This window comes from Anomalospiza imberbis, chromosome Z (assembly GCF_031753505.1).
Source record: "Anomalospiza imberbis isolate Cuckoo-Finch-1a 21T00152 chromosome Z, ASM3175350v1, whole genome shotgun sequence".
Classification (NCBI taxonomy): Eukaryota; Metazoa; Chordata; class Aves; order Passeriformes; family Viduidae; genus Anomalospiza; species Anomalospiza imberbis.
The window spans coordinates 56,272,892-56,296,657 of NC_089721.1; the positions used below are offsets into that span (position 1 = coordinate 56,272,892).

Below are 23,766 nucleotides of genomic sequence, written 5' to 3' on the forward strand. Positions count from 1 at the left end.
CAGCTATATGCATCTAGCACTGGATGACTGAATAACCAGTTAACAGCCAGCAATCTGAACCCTCCCTTTGGTCTTTGGCAAAGCTTTGTCTTAAAAAACGGAAACACATCAGCTATAGAGATTGTATACTTTTTATTTTGGGGTGAGTGTGCATGAAACAATGGCAGTTCCTAGACAGTGTAATTGTAACAGCTCCAAAAAAATGAACAAAAAGTGTATGCAGGAAATGCCAAGAAGCACCCCTTTGCCCACACTATAGACACTTCCTCATACTTTGGAACAGGAATAAGACAGACATAACTGTAAGAAAAGAAAACTCTAGAAAATTCTACAATACTACAATATTAGTAGGAAACCATAGAAAAATTTGAATCATGTCTACAAGGGCCCTCCAGAATCTTGATCTGCTTTTGTAGGTGCATTGTTGCGACATACTGGGCTCCTTTCTTTGAAAGCAGCATCACACACATGCTCTGTGCAAAACCTGAAGCTGCTAGCTACCAAAATTTACTAGTCAAACATGGAACAGCCAAAGTATTGATAAAGATACATTAATTTTTCAGCTAAAGTCTTAGGCTTTAAATATGTTTGAAGTATATTTTTTATTTTGATAAGCAATAACTTATGGCTACTTGATTACATTAAAAACTTTTAAAATCCTCCTATACAAGAACTCTCATAGCTTAAAAGTGATTTTGTATTTCCTTTAAATGTCAAACTGTGGTTTCTTAAACTGCTTAATCAGATTTTAATAATAAATTTAGCTCTTTTAGTTCCTTAGGCAGCCTGGCACTGCTGAAATTGGAATAAAGAATAACAGAATATTTAAGAGTAGCACTGATTTTGGGAAATCTGCATCCCATCAGATCAGGTTGCTTGGAGTGTTATTCTGCCTGGTTTTGAAAACACTGAAGGATGGAGATGGCATAACCTTTATTCCCTCTCAACTGCTTTATTTTCCTCATTGGGAAAAAAATTCACTATGTCAAGCCAGAAAGAAGTCAATTTTCTGTTAATTTCAGCAACATTTTCTGTTGATCTTCTCATTTCAATCTGTGGACCTGATGAAGAAATCATGTGTTGATGTTCTTTGGCCTGTGTTATGTGGGCATTCAGATTAGAATAAGTGACATAATACCCTGTGGCCTTAAATTTCTGCGTATCTTTCCCAGTGACTCTTACAACAGAAAAAACCTCAGCATTCCATTCACTGAAAAGTGAATGGAATCCCAACAAGACATAATTAATCTCATTTTAAGGCTATAATGAGTACAGGAAAGAACCTGAAGAAAATTAATTTATCAGATTTGGAAATCAGGATTTAAAGGGTGCACAGAATAGAATTCTTCTGTGACAAATTTTTCTAAGATTTCTTTCTTAGCTCATTTTTTGAGGTTGCCAAACTCATATGGTGAAAGCTGACACAGTTCAACAAAAACTGCATCTTTTCCTAGGATCTACTGCTTTCGACTCCAAATTATTTCTTCAGACTGTTTAACAAAAGCTGAGAAACATATTCCTTGAAAAGTGTTAAACACTGAGACTACTAGGTGTCCTAAAGAGCAACTAGTATTTACCAAAGAATTTACTGTAAAGCTAAATAAACCACAAACACATTACAAAAATTCATGCTGGGGATGGATAGCTTCACTGTACTGGCTGAGCAGGCACACAGACTCTCCCCTGTTCCATTACTGCATTCTCACCCACTGAGGACTGAGACAGATCTTTATGTGGTTACCTACAGAGCTTGTTTCCAGAGCTGTCAGCCTCTTACATGCCTTAAATCCACTTAAATAGATAAAGAAATTGGTAATAATGGAAATAATTACAACAACATAGTCACATAGTCATGCATACAATCCTCTACAGACGGTGAGGTCATTTTACAAAAACAGTCCTTTAAGTTTTGCTATACAAAGAAGTAGTCTTGATATTCAGCACCTGCTTTTATCACTTGCACACAATTCTTGACAATTCTTCTTTTTCCATGCATCCGGCTCCCTGTAAGTGGGAGAGTGGTTGAGGGATGAGGCTCTTTACCAGAAAATGAATAAACCAGAAGGACAGGGGAAAGCAGAAAAGAAATACCAGACCACTGGATGACTGGTAAGAGACCAGAGGCCATTGTGCCAGTATAAACACTGACAAGGCTAAATATAACATTTATAACAATTTATAACTCAATTGCATTTGTGGTTTTTTGTTTTGTTGGGTTTTTTTTTTTTTTTTTTGGTTTTTGGTTTTTTTTTAACCACAGAGGAACACCACATAATGAAGATCCCATCCAACCTGGCTATCCCTACTCTGAAATTATTTTCCTTGAAACTAACTTCTCAGTGAAAGCTGCACTTAACCACAGTTCTTGAAATCCCTCTTTAGATAGTTTGCATGAGACATGCTAAATGAAAGAGGGAAAGTTTAGTAGGATAAAGCTGAGAAAAGTGTGTTCAGGGTTTCTGTGAACAGCTCTTACTAATCCAACTCTGTATCTCCTCATTAAACTTATTTGCTAATGAAAAAATCAGCCCAAATACCATCCAATGGACAATTTTTTTCCCCCAGAACAATTATCTTTAGACTAGAAAGATTCAAAGCAATGAAGCAATCTCTAAGTTACAGCCACTCAACACTTAAAAACTGTTGTCCTGTTATTAAGGTCATACATAAACCTGTTGTGTTTTCTGAATATATAATCTTTCAAGATTTATTTCAGCTGCTGTGAAGAGTGAACAACTGTCATATTCATCACCATTAATTTATATGAATGAATATAGAGATTTTAATTAGTACTATGCCTATGGTGCATAGGCTAACCAAAAGGCTGCTGCAGAACAGGTAGGAATAAGCAGTACCTAACACAGCAACAAAGGTTCCCTCTCTGATCACTTGTAAAATGCAGAACAGGTAACAATACACATGCTCAGTGACTGTATTTCATTCAACAGCTTTATAAGCAGTACTCAGATAGGCTGACAGGTAATATCACATCCAAATTTGAGACTGATATGAAAATCAATCCAAAAGATTCTTTTTAAAGGCAACTTACCCCAGGAACAGATCCTAACTTCCCTTGAATGTTTTGAGTCCCTAAGTAGTGACTTGCTTACTTAAGAGACACCCACCAAATTCAACACAGCATATATGTGTCCCTGAACTGAAAGCTCTAAAGCCTCCCAAACAATTTTATCAACAGCTTCATATGAAAAGTGGTAAATCAAAAAGATAATGAGAAGTATGCAGGGGGGCAGCATACTGCAACAAAGGCTGAAGAGGAGGCAAGACAGAAATAAGGGTACAAGTGCTGCTCTAATAATGCTCTAAAGGTATCTAAGAATCTCTTTACAGGACTGTCCAATCATCTCAATCTGTTATATGAATATGGCACAGTCCAATACAAGCAGACATGTCCCTTTCCTTTGGATCAATTCAGAGTGAGACAAAGATTTTTATGAACATTGGGCTTTCGTGTTTTGACTTTTATCAGAGTCCAGCCCCATTTTAGAGATCAGATGTCTTTCCCCTTCTTCAGTTGCTTCGCGTTTGATTGACAACAGGGAGTAGACTGAGAGTATTTACTGAAGTCAGCTTACAATAGGTAAACCATCAGGACAAAAGTTCCTTCAGAAGTGTCTTATTACAAATATAATGGTGGAGCATCTAGGGCTGAATGCTTGTGGGTTAGAGATTATTAGTTGGTGCAGTAAAACCCATCAGCACACCAGTTGTGCTACTTGCTCCCCATATCTGCTGACAGACAACACTTTCTACATATGAAAACCCACAAAACCAGAACAATATTGGAATACTCTAAGGGCAGAAACTTGGTATAACAAAAGCCTGCAGAAATACCAATGGAAGCAAAATCACCTACTTCTTTGCACCTTCAAACAATCTTCAACTCCAAAAGTCATTTACCCTGAAGAAACAAAAAGCAACCAATGCTAGAGAAATCAAACCCATTTTTTACTACACAAAATATATGATACTGCTTTATAGAGACCCTGGGGGGCATTTCCCTGGTTTAGGGAGACACAAGAAGCTTCTGTTATGGTTTGACACTGGTGCAATGCCAGTGCCCCCATGAAAATATACCTTCCTAAATAATTGCTGTGAGATGTGATTAGGAACAGAGCAGAGCAGGCTCAAGCTCGATAACAAAGAGGAAAACTTTATTAAACTACTACTACTATAAAAACCAGACACTAAATCCTGGATGAAGACTTTCTAAAACACTCCTCCTCTTCCTACTTAATTTTTAAACAAACCCACAGTGAGACACCACCCTGGATCCTGATTAAGTTGCTACTCTTTAGATAATCAATACTCAGTCCATCAAGGGAGACAGGAGTCTCTCCTATGCCACAGACTCCCCCAGGAAACACAACTGCCACTCTTGTGTTTCCATGTCACACATGGCAACCACACGGAGAAAATCTACCATGGTGACACTCTCCTTTCCATGTCACAGTGCTCTCACCACCGTGCATGGACAGACTGCTCATAGGGCTCTTTTATGGATGCTTTGCCATGGACCAAAAGAGACAACAGTTCAGCTTCTCATCTCGGGACTACAGTCCCCCCCATTTCCCCCTGGGGCCAAGGGTCTAAGAACAGAGATCTTCTCTTCTTCTTCTCTGAAGACAGAGGGCCTCTCTACACCCTCTTTAGCTTTCCTTTGTTCTCTCCATTCCTCTGCTGGTTATCACTGAAACAGGTCTCTTGGCCCACCACCGCATCACTCTAAGTCAGTTTCTGTCAGGAGAATTTGGTTCAGTCTATGGCTAACAAGAAAAGTTTAGCCACAAGCCACTCTATCATCTTCTTCCAACTCAAAAATTTCTTCTTCCATCATTTCAGATTCCAGACTGTCTCTCTTCTACTTCAAATCAAGGAGGAGTAATATTTTACAAAGCCTTCATTTCCTAGGAAAGGGTTAAAAGTTTAGACTCCCTGGACAGCTGAAATCTCTGCCCAGCAGCCGATTCCCAAGGCCAAGGCTGGGCACCTTCCCCCCACTCCTTCTCCTCCGCGCCAGCAAAGTTACAGGTGCTGTCCGGACTCTCTGTCTCTTCCCTCTGGGGGGGAGAGGGAGACAACAAAGACATCTCCGCTTCTCTCCACCCTTACGTCCACAGGAGCTGGCTCGGTTCCAGTCCTTCTACCCCTCAGCTCACCACGACCAGGCCTCATGGCTTCCCCTCCCCCACCCAGCCCCATGGCTGGGCAGGGGAGGTCTGCACAGCACCCTGACCAGAACCAAAGAGAGCGAGCTCTTGGGAGTTCCTGCTTTTAACCCCCTGTGTTCTCAGAAGCGTATCTCTATTTTCAGTGGTCACTTTAGGTGCCAATATCCAAACCTGACCACTGATTGGTTTGACCCAACTTCCTGAAAGAATTCACTTCTATGTCAAACCACGACACCTTCCCTCAAAAAGCTGTTAGACCCCATTCACTCCTTTCCCTGTTCCTATGTCTGTTCCTATGTCCCTGAGCCACCCCCTCCCTATTCCCTGATTGGCCCTCATCTTTGTACTGCCCAGAGACCAGGTTCACCCCCTGACCCCTCTGGACGGGGCAGAGAGAGCTGGTAGATGTGTGTGCTGGGGAACTCTGAACATCTCACTGCGCAGCTGAATTAAACATCTGTGGATACCATACAAAGGCCCTTTCTGCTTCTTTACCCTGGACTTGTAGCAGTTCAGGCTGCTACACTGCTTTTTCTGATATCATCCTTCTTCTTGCTGTGCTGTCAAAGTCCAGATTAAAAATGTAATTAATGTATCCTTTCCACCTATTAGAGTATAACAGAAAAGTGGTAAAACTATGAAAGAAACTACAGGTTTGTCCAGATAAATAGCCATCAAGTCCAAGTGTAAGGTATTTCAAAGGTCTGGAAACACTGATAGACACAGACTCTTGATGCATGATCCACCAACTAGTCACAGTCCCCAGCTGTCTATAAACTCCAAAATATTGGGCTGAACTTATCTGAACATATGGCATTCTTCCTGTTTGTTACTCATCTGGGCCAACTAATATATAACAACTTAAATTTCTTACAGAAAGCTACGAACTTTTCCATTTGAAAGCAGTAAATCAGGACCCATTAATTAAAACTGCTAAAAATCATGTAAATACATTTCTAAAGCATAACTCTTTTGCTGTTGCATGCAGCCACAGCTAAATATGTATGCTGTCTACACTACACAATGCACCCTTCCACTTTCAGAAAGGATACTTCAACCTATTTCTGCCACTCTTCAGAGAGAATATTATAAAAGGAAATTTGTGAAGCTGTTAACAGCTCTCTCATCTAGGCTGTCTGCTTAAATAATAATAATGCTTATTATTTATATGTAGTACTGAAAACAATACTTTGGAGAATAATTCACTTCACAACTTGTGAGTTTTGGATGAGAAATCAAGAGAGGGTGGGAGGGCTAAGTTCACTGCATTCTTGATTCTCCACTGTCTCATACATAAATGTACACACTATGAGAGCAGTCTGACTAGTTTTGCTTTCCATCCATTCTGTATCTGTCTAAGTAGCTGGACAAAGTGCAAAGCCATGCATATTTGACTAGTTTTCAAGAAGGTATTAATGCAATGCTTATCACCCTCAGTGATTAACCTGAGAGGCTCATCAGGGACAAACATTTAAGGCTAACAGACACTACCATACCTAGAAACCACAGTTAACATTTCATACACTGCACACTATTTCTGATCCCTCCTCCTCCCCACCTGCTGTTCAACAGCTTTTATGTCCCTAAATATGTGGAAAGAGAACATGCTTAGTACAAGAATGAAAGGCAGTTTATGCTTTAGGACGTCTTCCTTACACTTACCTACACTTGTGGGAAATATAGCCTCATTGTTGATTTGCATCTCGATCCAGTCCATGAGAAGATTCATATATTGGGGTGCTGGCAATGCTGTGGGCTTCTTGTACTTCAAGTCATCCTGCCACCGGTACTCATACTTCGGGCCTCCAGACATCACTGGGCAGGTCCTCTCTGTGCAGAATTCACAGATAGTTCCATAAATGAGGTTGATCCTATTGAAGAAGTCAACAACATGAACAGCCACCCAGTCATTCTGGTCTTCTCCACTGGGCAACTGCACAGCTGCTTTCAGGTTCACGCCTGAGTTGAGAGATGCTTGCGCTTGTTTGTGAAGTTCAAACCTCTGGGTTCCAGGTTCAAACTTGCGTTTTGGGCGGAAAGTCTTATCTTTATTAAAGACTTTCTTGAGTGCTATGGACATGTCTGCTAATCTTCTGCACTGCAGTAGCTGGCAGGAAAGCACGTCTGAGACGTAATGCAAGTATCTGAAAACAGCTGCTCTCTATCACAGGCTTTCCAGGCCCTTCTCCTTTTCCCAGAGAAACTTGTATTAACTTCAGAGCAATTTATTAGCTCTTCCTCTTGAAAGCCTTCCTGAAAGGCTTCATTTCCCTAAGGATACAGAAACAATACACATCAATGGCAAGCTCTAGTCTGGTACTGTCAGTTTGCTACTGTTTTACCATAATTTTCTAGCAGTTATAAGATGAAAAATAATATGTAACAAGCTGGACTTAAAAACTGCCCAACCCTAACTTGAAGATTTTTTTTTTTCTAGAAGTGCCTCATTTTTTGAGGTATTAAGGAATTAACGTCTCTATTCTTTTTAAATATCTACCCAAATAGAGGCTCTTAAATTATAAAGATGAGAATTCAATAAAACTTATATGATCTTCAAATTTTAAACCCAACTTTTTAACTTTGCTACATTTTCACAGTCACTGCATAACATTCAAAATGTGCATATAAGTTCAGAAAAAAAAAAAACCAAACTATGTGACAATTTAGAATCTTTATCTAACTGTTCCTGTATCTACCAATGGGGCTTCTAAGCATTGCCATAGCTTCAGTGCTCATCTCTGTGTGAAGAAGAAATCAGCAAGCAAAACTCACCCATATTTGTTCTCTGTTTTAAATTATTGAGGTGTTTGCTCTTGCAAACCATATAGAACCTAATAAGAAAGACAACTACATTATTGCACAGAAATAATTTTCTGTTTCCCACAAAACTGTATGGAGATTGTTACTTTTACTGACCCACCTTCAGAAATTCAGTAGTGGACTTAGATTTCTATTGGATTGTGTAGAACTATTAGCAATTGTGAAGCTGCCACTTTTTTATTGCTCTATTCATCTTCTTTACAGGGGAATACTTGGCACTGTTCTTACAAAAGCAAGAGCACAGACTTTGTGTTGTTCCATCTAACCTAAGCTGGCAATGGAATGGTTTCAACAGTGAGTCTGACTGAACAAATAAATTACTGCATTACAGCTTTGTTTGCTTTCATATATATACATGAAAAAGAGTATGTTATCACTAAATGTATACCCCTAGGTGTGACAGGATAGATAGGTGCAGTTTTAGTTAGCCTTTTGTTTTAGTGCTAAAGATTTTGTCAATAAATATAGAGAATAAACATTTCATTCTGTGCAATATTTAAATTAAATAACACAATATATCTTAAATCTGCGCACCAATGCAAAAATCCTCCCCTATCAGTAGCCAATTCTTATGGGACTATCTGTGTTCCTCTGTTTCCCTTAACCAAAATCATGTCCATGAAAATTTTACTAGGCAGTGTGTGCCTAGCACTAAATTCTTCTGAAGATAGTTGCCTGAGTCTTTGCTGAGGGGCAAAAAGGAAGAGAAAAAGGTGTTACTTTCTTAATAACCACAAGAAAGTAACAGTTACCTTAGCAAAGAGAAATTTGGTGTGCTAGATCCTGTGTCCACACAATAGCTAGATCCTGTGTCCACATAATAGGATGCAAGTGCCATAAAAAATCCTCTTCCAAACATGTGAAAGACTAGCATGTAGGCTAATTTGCTGGCAAGCAGCAGTAACATGGAATCAGCCTAGAAGTGCTTGCTTTAACTTTTCATGATGGCATGAAAGAGGGATATTCCAATCATGACCTTATAAACAGTCATTTTTTCCATATCTGCAAAATCTAAGAAGTTTTGGAAAGAGCTCCAGGAACTCCATGTCATATCTGACATGGCCCTTGAGTAATATTCAACGACTGAGATCCTGAATTTTCCAGTCCAGATCAGGGAAAGATCAGGGAAAGAAGTCTTTAAACAAAAGTAGCCTTGGAACAGTTAAGTGTCATTGGCAGGAAATGAAGATTTTCGACTTTTAAATAGTCGATTTTGCACTACAATTTGTTGTTTGTTACTAAGACCCAAAACTTCCAGCTCTCAAATACTCTGTGGTAGCCATCTTTTTATTTAAAAGCCATTAAAAAATAGGTAAGTAGTGCTGCATAGACTGAGCCTGTGACTGATACACTTGAAGATGGCATGGAGCCAATATCCCAGTTTCCAATGATAAGCAGGTTGAATTTTACAGCTCAGGTAATTACTTTCTTCCCCACAATAATACACCTGGTGCTCTTATGTGGTTTGACTACCTTCATCACCTGCAAATACTCATCAGAATATGCAAGGAGTTTTATTTAAAACAACAAGCTGAGCACCAAATAAAACTATTCTTCAAAATAGGAACTTTGAAGCACAGTACTCACTGCAATTAAAGCTCCTTCAAGAAAAATTAACACACTGTATTTTATAAGCTATTTTCTATAAAATATGCAAAAAAATGAATCATATTAAATAATGTTTCCCACTCCTCTCCACATATTCAGAAAATCTGCATAAAATCAATTAATTCAGACAAAATTCAACCAAAACATTCAGCAAACAACTCATTATCTCAAGTCTTATGTTGATGTTGAAGGTCTCTGTGAAAGCACACACACATTCTAGTCAAATTCACCTCTAAGACTCATCCAAAAGATTACTGTACAGCCAGATTAAACTGTTCTTTAACTCACCAGGGCAGAACCAGAAAAGGCAAGAACTTCCTATACATTTTGTGTCTGGAGAACCTTCTGTTCAGTATCCTGCAATAAAAGCCAAAGCTCTTCCTCTGTCATCTTTCTGTAACTTTACAAAATACAAAAATACAAAGCTGGCTAGTATCTCACTGCTTAACTTCTCTTAAGAGATACAGCTCTGCTTAGACCTTATTTTTTTTCCTCTTTCTCTATTTGGAAATGTGACTGAAGGCTGTGCTATGCTAGAGGATGAACAGACTTGCTTTCTCATGCATTATCATATTCAAGGATGCAAAATAGAAAACTGTAAGACCTGACCTTCACAAATATACTGCAGTGAATCAACCCTGTGAAATACTTAAAAACTCTTTTTTGCATCCTGATTCTTGATGGTATTTTCTATCTAATTAACCATTGTCATTACTCAAAAGCTAACAGAAATGAACAAAGAAATAAGAATTTAGGCTTTTGTAAACATTTACAAACAACATCACCACTATTTCCTTGGAATAAAGAAGCTTTTCCTCTACTAACAGGAGACAAAAGAACAGGCTCACCTTATTTTCAGTAGAGATCAAGCACAGACATTTCAGGGGCTGACGCTAATGGGAGAACTCTAGCCAAAGTTGTTGTGCTCTAAGACCATCTTTTCTGCTTAGACAATAAAGTGGCAGGTATTAATGATAGGATGGCCACTCCTTTGCTTAGGCCTGATTCAATAATCCATTGCAGGAACTCATTTGCCTTTAGACTTGCAACACTTCATGTTCTGCACTTGAATCAACAATCATGACAAGAGGGTTTTCATTTCATCTCAAATCACATACTGTCAATTAAAACTTTGTATGGCGGAACTTAAAAATCAAAGCCATTGCTTCAAAATTATGTAACATTAGCAAAATGAAAACTCATCAGATGTCTTCAACAACAAATGACAAACAACATCTCAGCATTTTCAAAGCACTGAGAATGTAACTTGCCTTGCCAGTCATCACATTCACTTCTATGACAGTTTTCACCTTAGAAGATTGAAAAATGCTTCCAGTTTTATTATCTCAATTGGTCTTGGGAGAACTGCTTCAGAGCTGAAACACTATGGACAATGTGATATGGGTCAGATTGAATCACAACTCTTAAAAACCTGTGGTACAGTAGCATCCACCCTCATTCCATATAAAATAAAAGTTGTCTCTTGATAAGAGATACTTTGCAGTTTACTGTTATAGTAATGCCAACAGAATTGCTCCTGGTTTATACTTGAGTCAAAAATGATATAAACTGGCTTCTAATCTTTTATGATAGGTTCTAACTATACATAAAGGCATGAAGAATAATGTTATCACTCACGGTATTTGGCTTAATGGTATAATGGGACAGTGTCCTGCACATCCCTCTGAACGAAATGACTGTCCTGGTATGGGCAACTCAGAAAGGTAATTCCTCCCAATGATTTAGCTTCTCTTTTTTTTTCAGAGCAATGTATTTCTGGGACAGTCACCAAAATCTTTTCCCGATAGACTATTCTAAAGCATGTATAACACAGCTGGGTGAATTCCCTAGCTGGCAGAGCTATGCCTGAGAATATTAACCACAGATGTGGAGATGGTCTCAGGACAACCAGACCTCATAAACTTCATCCATGACATCAGCACCACAGTGACCAACTCTGTCCTCCAGTTCGTGCACAGACAGAGACAGAAACTTGGCCTAAAATCACATATATCAACATCTGGAAAAAATAAACTAGTCCTACTCATACCATTAAAAAAAATCACCCACAACAAACAACACATCATGACCAGCATCATATCAGAGTCACTGTTGAGTTATGTAATTTACTCATATATTTTCTATTAAATCACAGGGAACAAAAATGTTAAATGACACACTGTTTATAGACACATACCTTTCATCATGATATTCTAGGGAGAGTTACACAAGCTTAAGAGGTCTGCTGGGAATGCAGCTGATATAAATCCTGTTTTATTAAACTAGAGAGTGAGGAAACATGACTTCTCCAACAAAAAACACACAGAGAGATGACTATCCAGTGATACACAATATGAAAACTAACTCTGCATCAGCTGGCTTCACATTTTTATATTTTTTCTTTTTAAAAGCTAAGTCTCCATTCCTCATTATTTCAGGAATGATACTGGTTGAGTGGCAATTTCCTTTCCTCTAAAGCTGCTGGGATTATTTTATGCTAGTAACCACAATAATGACTTGCAGACTCAAGACACTCAGGTGGATTCAAAAGAAGCTTTCTCACAGCCAGAAACACTTCTAACATATAACAATATCCATTCATTTGACAGGTAATAACTACCCTTTGCTTTATCTGGGCATGGGAATAAAAAAGAGCAAGTGATTTTGCAAGACTAACAAGAAACCACAATTGTAAACAATCACAGGAATCAGCATAGTGTTTCCATAATCAAACTGTTAAGGCCCAATGAAGCAAATATAAATAACCTTTGATACTTTTCTAAGGTAAAAGACTGGAAAGGGAAAGCGAGATACAATGGATAGCTGTCTATAAACTATATGCTTTAAAAATGAATGCAGCTATGAAACAAGAGATAAACAATTGCTAAATTGGATGACCCTGAATTAAATGATGATTTACAGTTCTGCAAAAATACTGAGGTTTTCATATGGATAAAATTGAAAAATAGTATTTGGCTGAAGAACACAATCACTGTCATGATTCTGTCAGAATGGCTTGGGCTTCTCTCAGGGCACAATACATGACATTTGCAGTCATTTTTAGACTAATGGCCTTAAACATAGCATCATATTTTCCATGAGCATGTTGGGTGCTATTAGGTAGGACTACTGCATTTGTGCATCCATGTCAAAGGGACATTCTTCTTTCTTTCAGGATTTTTCATAGAGCAGCAGAGAGGAAAGAAAGAGAAAACAATTTCTATTTCTGCTCCTTGTTTTTCTCATGTGGAATGTGCTCAGAGAATTGTTTACTTGTGGTGATTGCTTGATTGGATTCTGGTGAAGATTGTTTGATCCTGTTGGCCAGTCCAATCCACCTGTGTCTCTTGTGAACAGGGTCACAAGTTGTGAGTTAGTTAGATATGGTAGTTAGAACAAGTAAGTATGTAGTTTTAGTATCTCCTTTAAATAGTATGTTCATGTATTATAGTATAGTTATAATAAAGAAATCATTCAGCCTTCTGAACTGGAGTCAGACATCATCATTTCTTCCCAGCAGGTTCGCCTGCTTTTACAATACATCCAAATACTTTATTTACAAGTATTTAATTCCAATTCTTTCAACAAAGTTCCCTTCTGTACAGATGGAGAAGCCACTCTTTCTTTTTAGGAAAATTGGTTGTACAAAACAATTAGAAGTTGACTTAAACAGAAGTCATTTCTATGATGAAGTGCATCAGCGGTTCAACAGCAGCAGAATCAGGTATGAGTGCTCAAATCTTAGATGAAAATTGCTGTTTAATAATGCAAATTATGCATATTTTTTCTTGTTGGGGATAAATGTTTATGTTTTAACAGAGGACTGGCTGCTCAACTAGTATCATTCTAGTGCCTTTTACAAATCTTAAATCCAATTACACCTCATCTGAAGTTCTGAAAAAGTACACTATCATCACAAAGGTAATACAAATACCCTAAGACTTATTCACTACAAGTTTATATTGGTTTCAACATCCATGGCATTCTAGTTAGGAATGGGGACCTCCTGTAGCATATAATTTAAGGTGAATTGAAATAAGTATCTCTCAGAACTACAGTAAAGAAACTACAAGACTTAGTAAAGAAATCAGAAAGACTCAGTAAAGAATCTACTTGACTTAGATTACACTGAAATTCAGCTTATGTTCCCTTGCAGGAATATGAGGTCTTAACCCATTACAGGGTGATAGTCATGCAGGGGTGTGTACGGCTACATTATTTTTCTGAAAACTCAGTCCTTTCATGTTCCTACCCTCTTGACATCTCCCCTATGATACCCGGCCCAATCCCCTTGCAGGGAGCTGTATGACACTCACATGTAAACTGTAAAAATTAAAAAACCCACAGATTTTTCATCCTAATCGACTTCTTTGATCCTGTTTGGTCACACAGAACAGGGAAAAGGACAACATAAAAAAAGGTGTATGGAAGGCAGAGAATGAAACAGATGGACTAAAACCTATTGGGAGTGGTTATTTAGCAACAGCCACTTAAGTGAATTATAGTGTTTGCCATGACAATTTCAGACTTCCCAAACTTTCAAGAAGATTGGGAACTCCCTTTATCTCAGGCAAATACTGACAGAGTGATAGATCACAGTGAAGCATGCAGTGCTGACATTCCCTTTGAATGCTTTTTTTTTTTTTTTTTTTTTTACTGCACACAGTTTTTTCCAGTTCTCTCTCTGTTTCACAGGCTTTTTTACCAGCTTGAGCTGCTGGTAGTATATGTGCAAGCACAGTGTATCCTGTGCCACTAATCCTGAATCACTAAACCACATTTTCTAAGTACACAACCAATCTCTGCTTTCAGTTATCAAGCCCCTGTTACCTGCTACATTCTTCCACCACGAACAAAGCAAAGTCTTTACAGCTGCACGTGGCTTGTTTCACCAGCTGCTGTTACAATCACTGCTCTTATGCACAGCAGACCACCACATTGTTGGACTGCATGGGTCAGCTACAAACTGCAGTATGAAGACCAACAGAAGTAGCTCACTAACCCTGCTTCTGCCAAAATCGCTGGGTATCTGTGGACGGAGACTTCATGCCAACAGTGGATGGTTGTTAGGCTTTTGTAGTATGCATACTGCATACATACTGCAGCATTTGCTGCAACAGAGAACAGCTATCCTTCATTCCTTTAAAATCAATATAATAAGATCAGGTGAAAGGAGTAAGAGTATTTTAATGGCCTTGAAGAATACACAAATTAAATTGCATTTTGATTCTCTATTATAATCTAACATTTGTTTCCCCCACCTCGCTTAATTTCTGATTCCAAGCCATTCCTGAAGATGGAATGTTGACTAAGCTGCATTCAGGGGGAGCTGTGATAATGAATTCAGAAAACAGAGATAAAATGTTACTGTTACAGTCTGAAAACTCTCCTTTACAAAACAATAAGATGTCTTTATCAAACTGTGGTTGAACTTCAAAAATCACTGTTTTGTTCAGCATAAATCCTAAACTTACATTATGGCTTTTAAAAGCACTGACAAAACTGAATAAACTCTGAGAGAGTTAAAATATTATTACCTGCCCTCTCCAACATTATCAGATCATCCATGCAATTCCCATATGAAAGCCTAAAACCAAGTCCAATCAGTTCTGTTGAAAAAAATGCTAGTCAGCTTATTTGAGATATAGGGAACAGAAAAATATGCACACACAAAAATGTGATCTCAGACCTCTTGTCAGGGCCTTTCTGTACTAGGCCTATCTGCTAGAAGCTAGTAATTTATATATATGCCCTAGAACTTCAGGTGTCCTAGTCTGCATGACCTGGCCAAACTCAAGTTTTACTTTTGGCCTAAATCTTAGCTTTAGGAAACCACATATGTGTTCTGCTTTAAGAAAAGTATCTAATTATATGTTCCATCTCAGTGACATTTCAAATAAAGTCTCTCATTTTCTTGTCCAAGCAAAGCATGCAAAAAACAAGGGATACAATGGCAGAGTCAAGTTACAAATACTATGCTGGCAAAAACAAATAGCTAACACTGTGGTGAAAACAGCACTTCCCACAAGCAAACACACTGAAAATAAGATGTAAAAATTTCAGCTGACCCATAAGCCTTAGTCTGCCTTCTCCTACCAAAGCTCAGGTTAATGTGGCAGGATGGACAGCAGAGACACATTGTTGGTGACACAGTGGCTTCAGCAACTGTTCTAAGCAATTAATGATAACAGAGGCATTTCCAAAGCAAAGATCTGCAAGGAGGCTACAACATCCTTAGTTGGTGCACTGCACCCTTTCTCAACAAACACTGATAAATCTGTACATGAACATGATGATTTTCAATTACAAAAAAATTATCCTTAACTCCATGTTGCTAAGAAACAAAACTCACCTAAAATCATGTGGGAGTCAGCGCAGCCCCTCAAATTAACTGCAAATAACTTAAAAGTGACAATTTAATTGTGAATATCGTCCAATTATTTATACCATAAATCTGTAATCTTGTCCTGAAATGGACCTCCAGCAGCTGTAGGACCCAATCCATTAACTTTAAAACACAGCTCCACATGATTATCAGAGAAGCTAAGTGTATGAAATAACAGCAGAAGTCTACTTTCCATTGGTTTGAATCAAAGCACTCAATTGGCAATACACAGAGTGGCAGCAACTACAGCTGATTATCACAAAATTACCTGAGTAGGAAGGGACCCATCAGGATCATCAAGTCCAGCTCCTGGCCCTGCACATGACATCCCCAAGAGTTGCAGCATGTGCCTAAGAGTACTGTCTAAACACTTCTTGAACTCTGCCAGGCTTGGTGCTGTGACCATTTCCTTGGGGACCCTGTTCCAGTGCCCAACCACCCTCTGGGGAAAGACCCTTTTCCTGACATCCAGCCTTAACCTGCCCTGACATAAGTTCAGGCCATTCCCTTGGATCCTGTCACTGTCACCACAGAGAAGAGATCACTGCCTGCCCCTCCTCTCCCCTTCATGGGGAAGCTGTAACTGCAATGAGGTCTCCCCTCAGTCTCCTCCAGGCTGAACAGACCAAGTCACCTCAGCCACTCCTCATATGGCTTTACCTCAAGGCCTTTCACCATCCTTGTGTCCTCCTTTGCACACTCTCTAACAACTCAATATCTTTCTTCCATTGTAGCACCCAAAACTGTCCCCAGCACTCAAGGTGAGGCTGCCCCAGTGGAAAGCAAAGTGGGTCACAGTTTTATACGTCAAGGGCATGGTGTAGTCATAGCCTGCAATTTGGCAAGTGATACGATGCTTCAGCAGCGTGCAGTCACATGGCATAGCCTCTGCAAGTGGTGGTGGGGTCATAATTGTCTAGTTGTGGGACTTGTGCTTTCAAAATTCAAAGAAATACATCATCCACAGAGTTGATTTCTGTGTAGGTTGTAAACTGCAGGACTGAGCTGACTTGATGGCTGAAAAAATTTTTCTCTGGAGAATAATTTTGATCCCCACCATGTAAACTTTAGCATGTTCAAACTTACCATTTGGCCAAAAAGACCTACTACCATGCATAGGGGAAAAAAAAGAGAATCTGCTACATGGAAACAGAATACCTAGGGTGGAGCAACTATCCACACTCCAGAGCTCTAAATCAGCAGTCTTGAAGGACTCACTTGGAGGAAAAAACCTGTTTTCCTTGCCATCCATGATATGTGAAATATGAAAGCAAGTAAAGGAAGTCAGTGACATCATAAATAAAAAAAAACCAATATTAGAAAGAGCACTTGAGCATTATAACTACCTCCTCTGAGGAATGCCAGCCTCCTCTCCAATGACAATACAATTAATCGTTGCTGTAAGAAGGATTTTTCACCAGGGGAGAGCTTAGGATAGCAAAAATGTGCTGCCTTTAATGCAGTTTAGCAGATAGTAACTAGACAGCATTGTATTGACTGCATAGCTCTGCACACACCATAAAGTACCAGCACTAGAGGAGCAATACACTAGCAGTATGCCCCAGGGAACAACTGTGGAATTGCCTTGCTCCCCCTACACACTGAAAAGTAACTGCCCAGTTCATGACTCTGCTTTACCTTTCTAGTGAACTAAACTACTTTGAAAGCCTTTTCTGCATACTGCTTAATCCATGGTGTGCTTCCGAAGGAATTTAATAAAGCAAACAAAACTAATCACAAACGGATCTGGAAGAAGGGTTTGGGTAGTTTTTGATATAAATTGATCACTGTGATGATGTCTAACTCCAGTTCAGAAGGCTGAATGATTTCTTTATTATAAATATGCTATAATACATTAATATACTATATAAAAGAGGATACTAAAAACTACATGCTGCTCTAACTATCATATCTAACTCCCTCACAACTCGTGACCCTGTTCGCGAGAGTCCAGACACAGGTGGATCTGACTGGCCATCAGGCCCAAACAATCCACCGTGTTCCAACCAGGCATTCGCTCTAGGTAAACAATTCTCCAAACACATTCCACAGGAGAAAAACAAGAAGCAGAAATAGAAATTGTTTTCTCTTTCACTTCTCTCTGTGCACCTTTATAAAAATCCTGAGAGAGAAATGTGCTTGCCACACTTTACCCCACTTCAATTACATCTTTTGCCACTTATGCATTCCATACATTTATTGTTTTGATCCAGTCCCAAATTATTTGAGTATACCCAGCTGTATCACACACAACACCTGCTATCAGAGAGGCAGATACCATCAGAATTTTTGAGGCAGCAATCACCATAGATCCCAAGAGTACTCCCAAATAATAATACATCTGTTCTCTGAAAAGAACGCCACCCAGGTGACTAACTGGCAAGACTGAATCCCCATCCTAGTACAGCAGGGACTGAATTCCAAATTTTCTTTGCAAAAATGAGTGAGAATCCTGGATAACAAACCACAAAACCAAGTTCCTAAGCAAGAGGTTTTTTGAGCCACTGTCACTGACTTGAAGATCATAACTCTGGTGTCAGCAAGACTGGAAACTTCAACTACAGGTATTTCTTTAGGAGCCACCAACAACACCTGAGTACCAAGGTGCAAAACAGGGAGGTGCATCTGCAGTTGTCATAATTACAGACAATTGTATGGTAATGAATAGACACATGCAGAAAACACACACCTCACTAACACTGTAAGGTCAGGCCAAATTCTGAAATGCTTTCCTATACTGTTCTTTGTAAGAACTTCTATACCTGTCGGAACCCAAAATGCTTTTCCGACATTTTCAAATATTCCTATGAGTCAGAGACCCTGGCAGACAGCTGGAGATAGCTGTGATTTTAATTTTGAGCCATGGAATGAGTTACCAGCTCTGCAGGAAGAACAAGAAGAGACAAAAATCTAGAGTTTACAGTAGATAAAGTAGAAGTAGTTATAAGTTAGAGGAGAGTATTTTTACATTATGTTCATGGGGGTTTTGACCCATGTACGGAGGGGTCAGGATTGGTACGGGGGGGTATGAAAAATCCAACATGGAGGATTTGGGGTGTGACTTGTCCTTTTCCTCCTTCTTCTTACCCTCCATCTTCTTGGTGATGTTGGCATCTTTTAATTGGGTTTTACTGAAAACACACTGTCCAACATAGGTGCTAGATATTGGTAGGAAATAGTAAACATGTAGTACGTAGCAGGTAGTATTTAGTCTTGGTGCCTGCCTCTCAAGGTCAGATGCTCCCTTTCTGCCTTGCTGGACAGACCTCAGCAAGGGCACAGAGAGAATTGATAGATAAGAAATAGTAAACAACTGTTAAGAAGTCTGCGCCTTCTCTCGGCCAGCAGCCAAAGAGACAAGCTTCCTGATAATTTGAAATAAATCATCCAGAGACCGAATACTGCGGCTGCTGTGTCTTCCTTCGTCAGTGCAGGCCAGTGAAGGCCTTCTCCACCATCCCAGAGTCACCTCAGCACTAGAGGGACATCCGAGATATACCTTCTATTCCTTTCTTCATTACAAAACTCTCTTCCATGTCTTAACATTTTTTTCCCTTTCTTCTCTCATTCACTCACCCAGACACTGCATCAGGCTTTGGTTTAAGTGTCAGCTAAATGGCAGTTCAGAAGAATGACAGGCAGACAGTAAAGCAAAGGCTGCTGGCCACACACTATTTTGTCTCTATTGAGTTTCTAACTGTAGCAACTCACCCATGGTTGCAGTGAGCCGGAAAGGTGGAAAAGTCTTCTCCTCCAACCCGTGTCTCCAAAGAAAGACTCAGTAGTCTTCAATCGTCTGGTCTCAAGGTAGTTTATTGTATGTTATCTAAAAGATTTTCTTCCTGAACTGCTGCGGTCCGTTCAGCAGTCAGGCAAGGGCACACTCTGACGCCCAGGGGGCTGGTGCCCTCTTTTATATCATACATTACGTGTTAGATGTTTACAGTTTTTCCCCAATGCCTATCACCTATATTGAACAGTGACTTTCTACTCTAAACCAATCTGTGAGTGCCAATATCACCATGAACATGGAGGTTAGGAAGAAGAAGGAAAGAGGACAGGGCACGCCCAAGTCCCTCCATCTTAGAACTTCTGACCCCCATGTACAAAACTCAGACCCCTCTGTACAAGACCTAAAACCCCCCTGTACAGCACTCAAAAACTCTTCCTCTCTCTTTGTGACTACTTCTACTATAATATCTAAACTTTTGTGATTTCTTGTTCTTCCTGCAAAGTTGGTAAATTGTTCCATGGATCAGGTTCAAAGCCACAGGGGTCTGTGGCTGCATTCCAGGGTCTCAAATGCTTTTAACCTGGGCCCGGAACATCCAAGAGTGTCCAAGGGACATTCTGGGTTCCAACATCTAACCCTAGGTTCAACTATAGAAAACCATCAAGCCTAAATACAAAGATAGTGTAAACCACCTACATTTGCTGCCCTTTACATAATCATGTTCAGACAGGTTCAATTATTAAATTATTGCATGTATGTGGGAGTACATGCAATTAGAGGATTATTCTTGTGGATTCCTGTTTTAACAACAGGACAACATACTACAAGTTAGACAGCCTGTAAGACCAGAACCTATCATGCAACTCTTCACCTGCTTGCTCTAAAATAAAAGGACATTAGCTCCATTTAGATCAGAGCCATACTGATGTGGCATACATGGGAATTCAAGATAAAAACCACTATTCAATCTGTTATTCCTTTTTAATACAACTGCTTAAACTGGCATGAAAAGTGTGGTATAAGTGACATGAATTTAGAGAACATGGTCACTATAAAGGAACATGATAAAATACAGGAGAAACTTCAAATACTGAATATACCAGTTATAATTGCAATGGAAAATCTACTATTGCCAGAAATTCAGGTTTTTCCAAATTATGCTAAGCATCATCATTCTTCTGTTTCTTTCAGTTCCAACTTCTTTAATATAAAACAAATATGGACACTTTATTTTCCACCACTTACTGAAACAAAAAAAAGTAGGCAAAAGAACAGACAAAACTTGTTATGTCCTAGATATGGAAAAATAAAGACCTAACTTGCAATGCAAGCATATCAGATTCAAATATATTTCAATCATTGTGATGAACAGAAGCAGTCTAATAAGGCTCGCAGCAGTAAAATGGTCATGTTTATATTTCAACAAATCCAGACCTACCTAGTGGGTTAAATGAGTTTTACTTTATTATAAACATACTGGTAAGTCTTGTGAATATAATAAAAATGTAAAGTAAGGGTGCTTCTGGACATGTGTAGGCCCCATGCAAACCATACAATTCCAAGGTAATTTAGCGAAGCAGATTCTGTCTACAGAGTCATGCAGATATAGCATGTAGTTGTTCTGTCCCACAGAGATATGGCAGGTGCTTTTCAGTTCTATAGATTTAATTCAAAGCTTGAAAATTTGATGCAATCTCCAGTTTTTCAGGAGACTCACCCATGGAAGTAGAACATAAACCTTAACACAGGTACCCATCCAACACCCCTGAAGCCAAGTGACACAATACCCTGAAAAACTCCACAGAACAGATGTCATCTCTGGTAGTCTGGACACATAAAACCTATCTGTTGACAGCAGTCTTTGGATAAACTGACTCATATTTCAGCTCTTCAGCAGAGATACCGTACCTAGACTGTGAAACAGCATACTCCATGCCTGAACTGTGCCTTTTACAAAAGAGATTTCAATATACAGCTGCTAAAGGGTAAGAGGTAACCTTATAAGCTTGCTTCTGATCTCTCACATCCCTTTGTCATTAGAACTGTTAGATTAATTGCATGGTTTATTCCAGCATCAGGCAGATGTTACAGAACAGCTTCACTGAAAAAAATGCAGGAAACATTATGTCAAGCTTTATGCTTCTTATCTGCTTAAGACTTCATGATATTTTGGTTTCTAAGACATTATCAGGTGAATTAGTCCAGGGTGGAGATGGTGCACTGCTGTACTACTGTTCACAGGAGCATCACAAAATGAAACTTTGATGGAACATATTCCAAAGTGCAGGCAGAAAGCCAAACAAGTGAATTGGTTCAACTGCGCTTCTTTTTTTGTGTGAAGGCATAATGAAATGGACTGAAGAAAGGAGACATCTATGGGGAATACAAGTAATCATTTTACTAATCCAGGCACCAGCATCCCAGAAAACTAAAATGATCCCTATTATTATCCTACTGTCTACTTTTGAGTTGAAACACTAGCATGCACACAAAAAGATCTTTAGGGATAAACTCTGAGTATAAAGACAACTTCTCATTTAAGCTGTAAGTGCTCTAAGCAGAATATGAACTGAGGCAAACCTTATGTTGCCATGAGGCAGTAGACATTAAGTTAAAAGGCTCTAACCAGTTGAATTCAAACTCTCAAAGCTAAATTCTTTATCTAATAAATGATATTTACTCCCTATTCTGGTGTGAAGCTTTCAACTGTGGTGTAAATTAACTTCTTATACCTACCTTATTTTGTCTTAGAAGACATTAAATTATGACCATCTGTATTGGATTTCCATGGTTTTGGAAATGGCAGGGGCAGGGGGGGAAGGAAAGGGAGGGGTTCTATGGCTTTTGTGAGAAGATGCTGGACACTTCTTCCATGTCTGACAGAGCCAGTTCCTGGTGGTTCCAAAGACAGATGTGCCTCTGGCCAAGGCTGGACTAATTAGAAATTGTGGTAACTCCTCTGTATTAGCATATTTAAGAAGAAAGAAAAACAAAAAGAGGTTGTGCATTTGTAATTGTGACCAGAGAAGAGCAGAGTGAGAGCATGTGAGAGGAACAATGCTGCAGACACCAGGGTCAGTGAAGACGGAGAGGCAGGATGTACTCTAGGCACTGGAGCCGAGCTTCCTCTGCAGGCCATGATGCAGCGCATGGTGAAGCAGCTGTGCCCCTGCAGCCCATGGAGGTCCATGGGAATGCAGAGATCCACCTGCAGCCTGTGGAGGTACCCATGCTAGAGCAGGTGTATGTCTGAAAGGAGGCTGTGAGCCAGTGGGAGACCTGCAGAGAGAGGGGCCCTGACCCCAGGCTGGAGAAGCCTGCACCCCATGGAAGAGTGACCCATGCAGCAGCAGTTTGAGGGGGACTGGTGCCCCTGGGAGGGATTTATGTGCAGCAGGTCACAGGAAGCTGTTGCTCATGAGATGCAGCTGCATCAGAGAAGTTAATGGAGAATTGACTCCCATGGAAGAGACCCCAGGGTGCAGCAGGAGAATAACTCCTCTCCCTGAGCAGTGGGAGCAGCCTCAGGTGGTGAACTGACCATAACCCCCATCCCCTGTCTCCTTGCTCCACCAGGGTAAGAAGCACAGCTGCAAAGAGGGAGGAGTGGGGGGAAGGTGTTGTTAAAGGCTCAATTTACTCCTCATTTTCCTGATTTTCTTAGTAAATACTTAAACTCTAATCTCTAAGTTGAGCCTGTTTTGCATATGACATTATTTGATGAGTGATCTCTCTCCTGGTCCTTATCTCAACCCAGGAACCCGTTGTTAAATTATCTCTCCTTTGTCCAGCTGCAGAAGGGAGTGGCTGAGCAGCTTTGGTGTGTAGCTGGCATCTGGCCAGGGCCAGAACATGACACCATCTTTTAATCCTAACTTGGTTCCTAGATAAGAACATGAGTAGGACAGACTTTGGAAAACAGAATCTGTATTAGTGATCCTCAGCTCTCTCTCAGGCCTTTATTTATTTGCTAAATTCTGTTTTGTTAAATGTTAGTTTACAATATGATGCAAAATATAGTACATTGAAAG

The 23,766-nt window shown here is 39.5% G+C and overlaps 1 protein-coding gene and 1 long non-coding RNA gene across 3 annotated transcripts in view; both read right to left on the reverse strand.

The window, feature by feature from the left end:
• The window catches only part of LOC137465030 (uncharacterized), a 474,100-nt gene that overhangs the window by 60,494 nt on the left and 389,840 nt on the right, over positions 1 to 23,766 (reverse strand). The gene's annotated exons all lie outside the window — the stretch shown is intronic.
• The window catches only part of MOB3B (MOB kinase activator 3B), a 76,681-nt gene that overhangs the window by 38,180 nt on the left and 14,735 nt on the right, over positions 1 to 23,766 (reverse strand). Inside the window, exons 1-2 of one of the 2 annotated variants that reach the window (XM_068176714.1) lie at positions 9,906 to 10,003; positions 6,852 to 7,460 (exon numbers count right to left, since the gene is read on the reverse strand). In XM_068176714.1, coding sequence (XP_068032815.1) covers positions 6,852 to 7,269 — 418 coding nt within the window. In that variant the 5' untranslated portion in view covers positions 7,270 to 7,460; positions 9,906 to 10,003. Of the gene's footprint in view, positions 1 to 6,851; positions 7,461 to 9,905; positions 10,004 to 23,766 lie in introns of those variants that run through there. The other variant, XM_068176712.1, reaches the window with a different exon arrangement.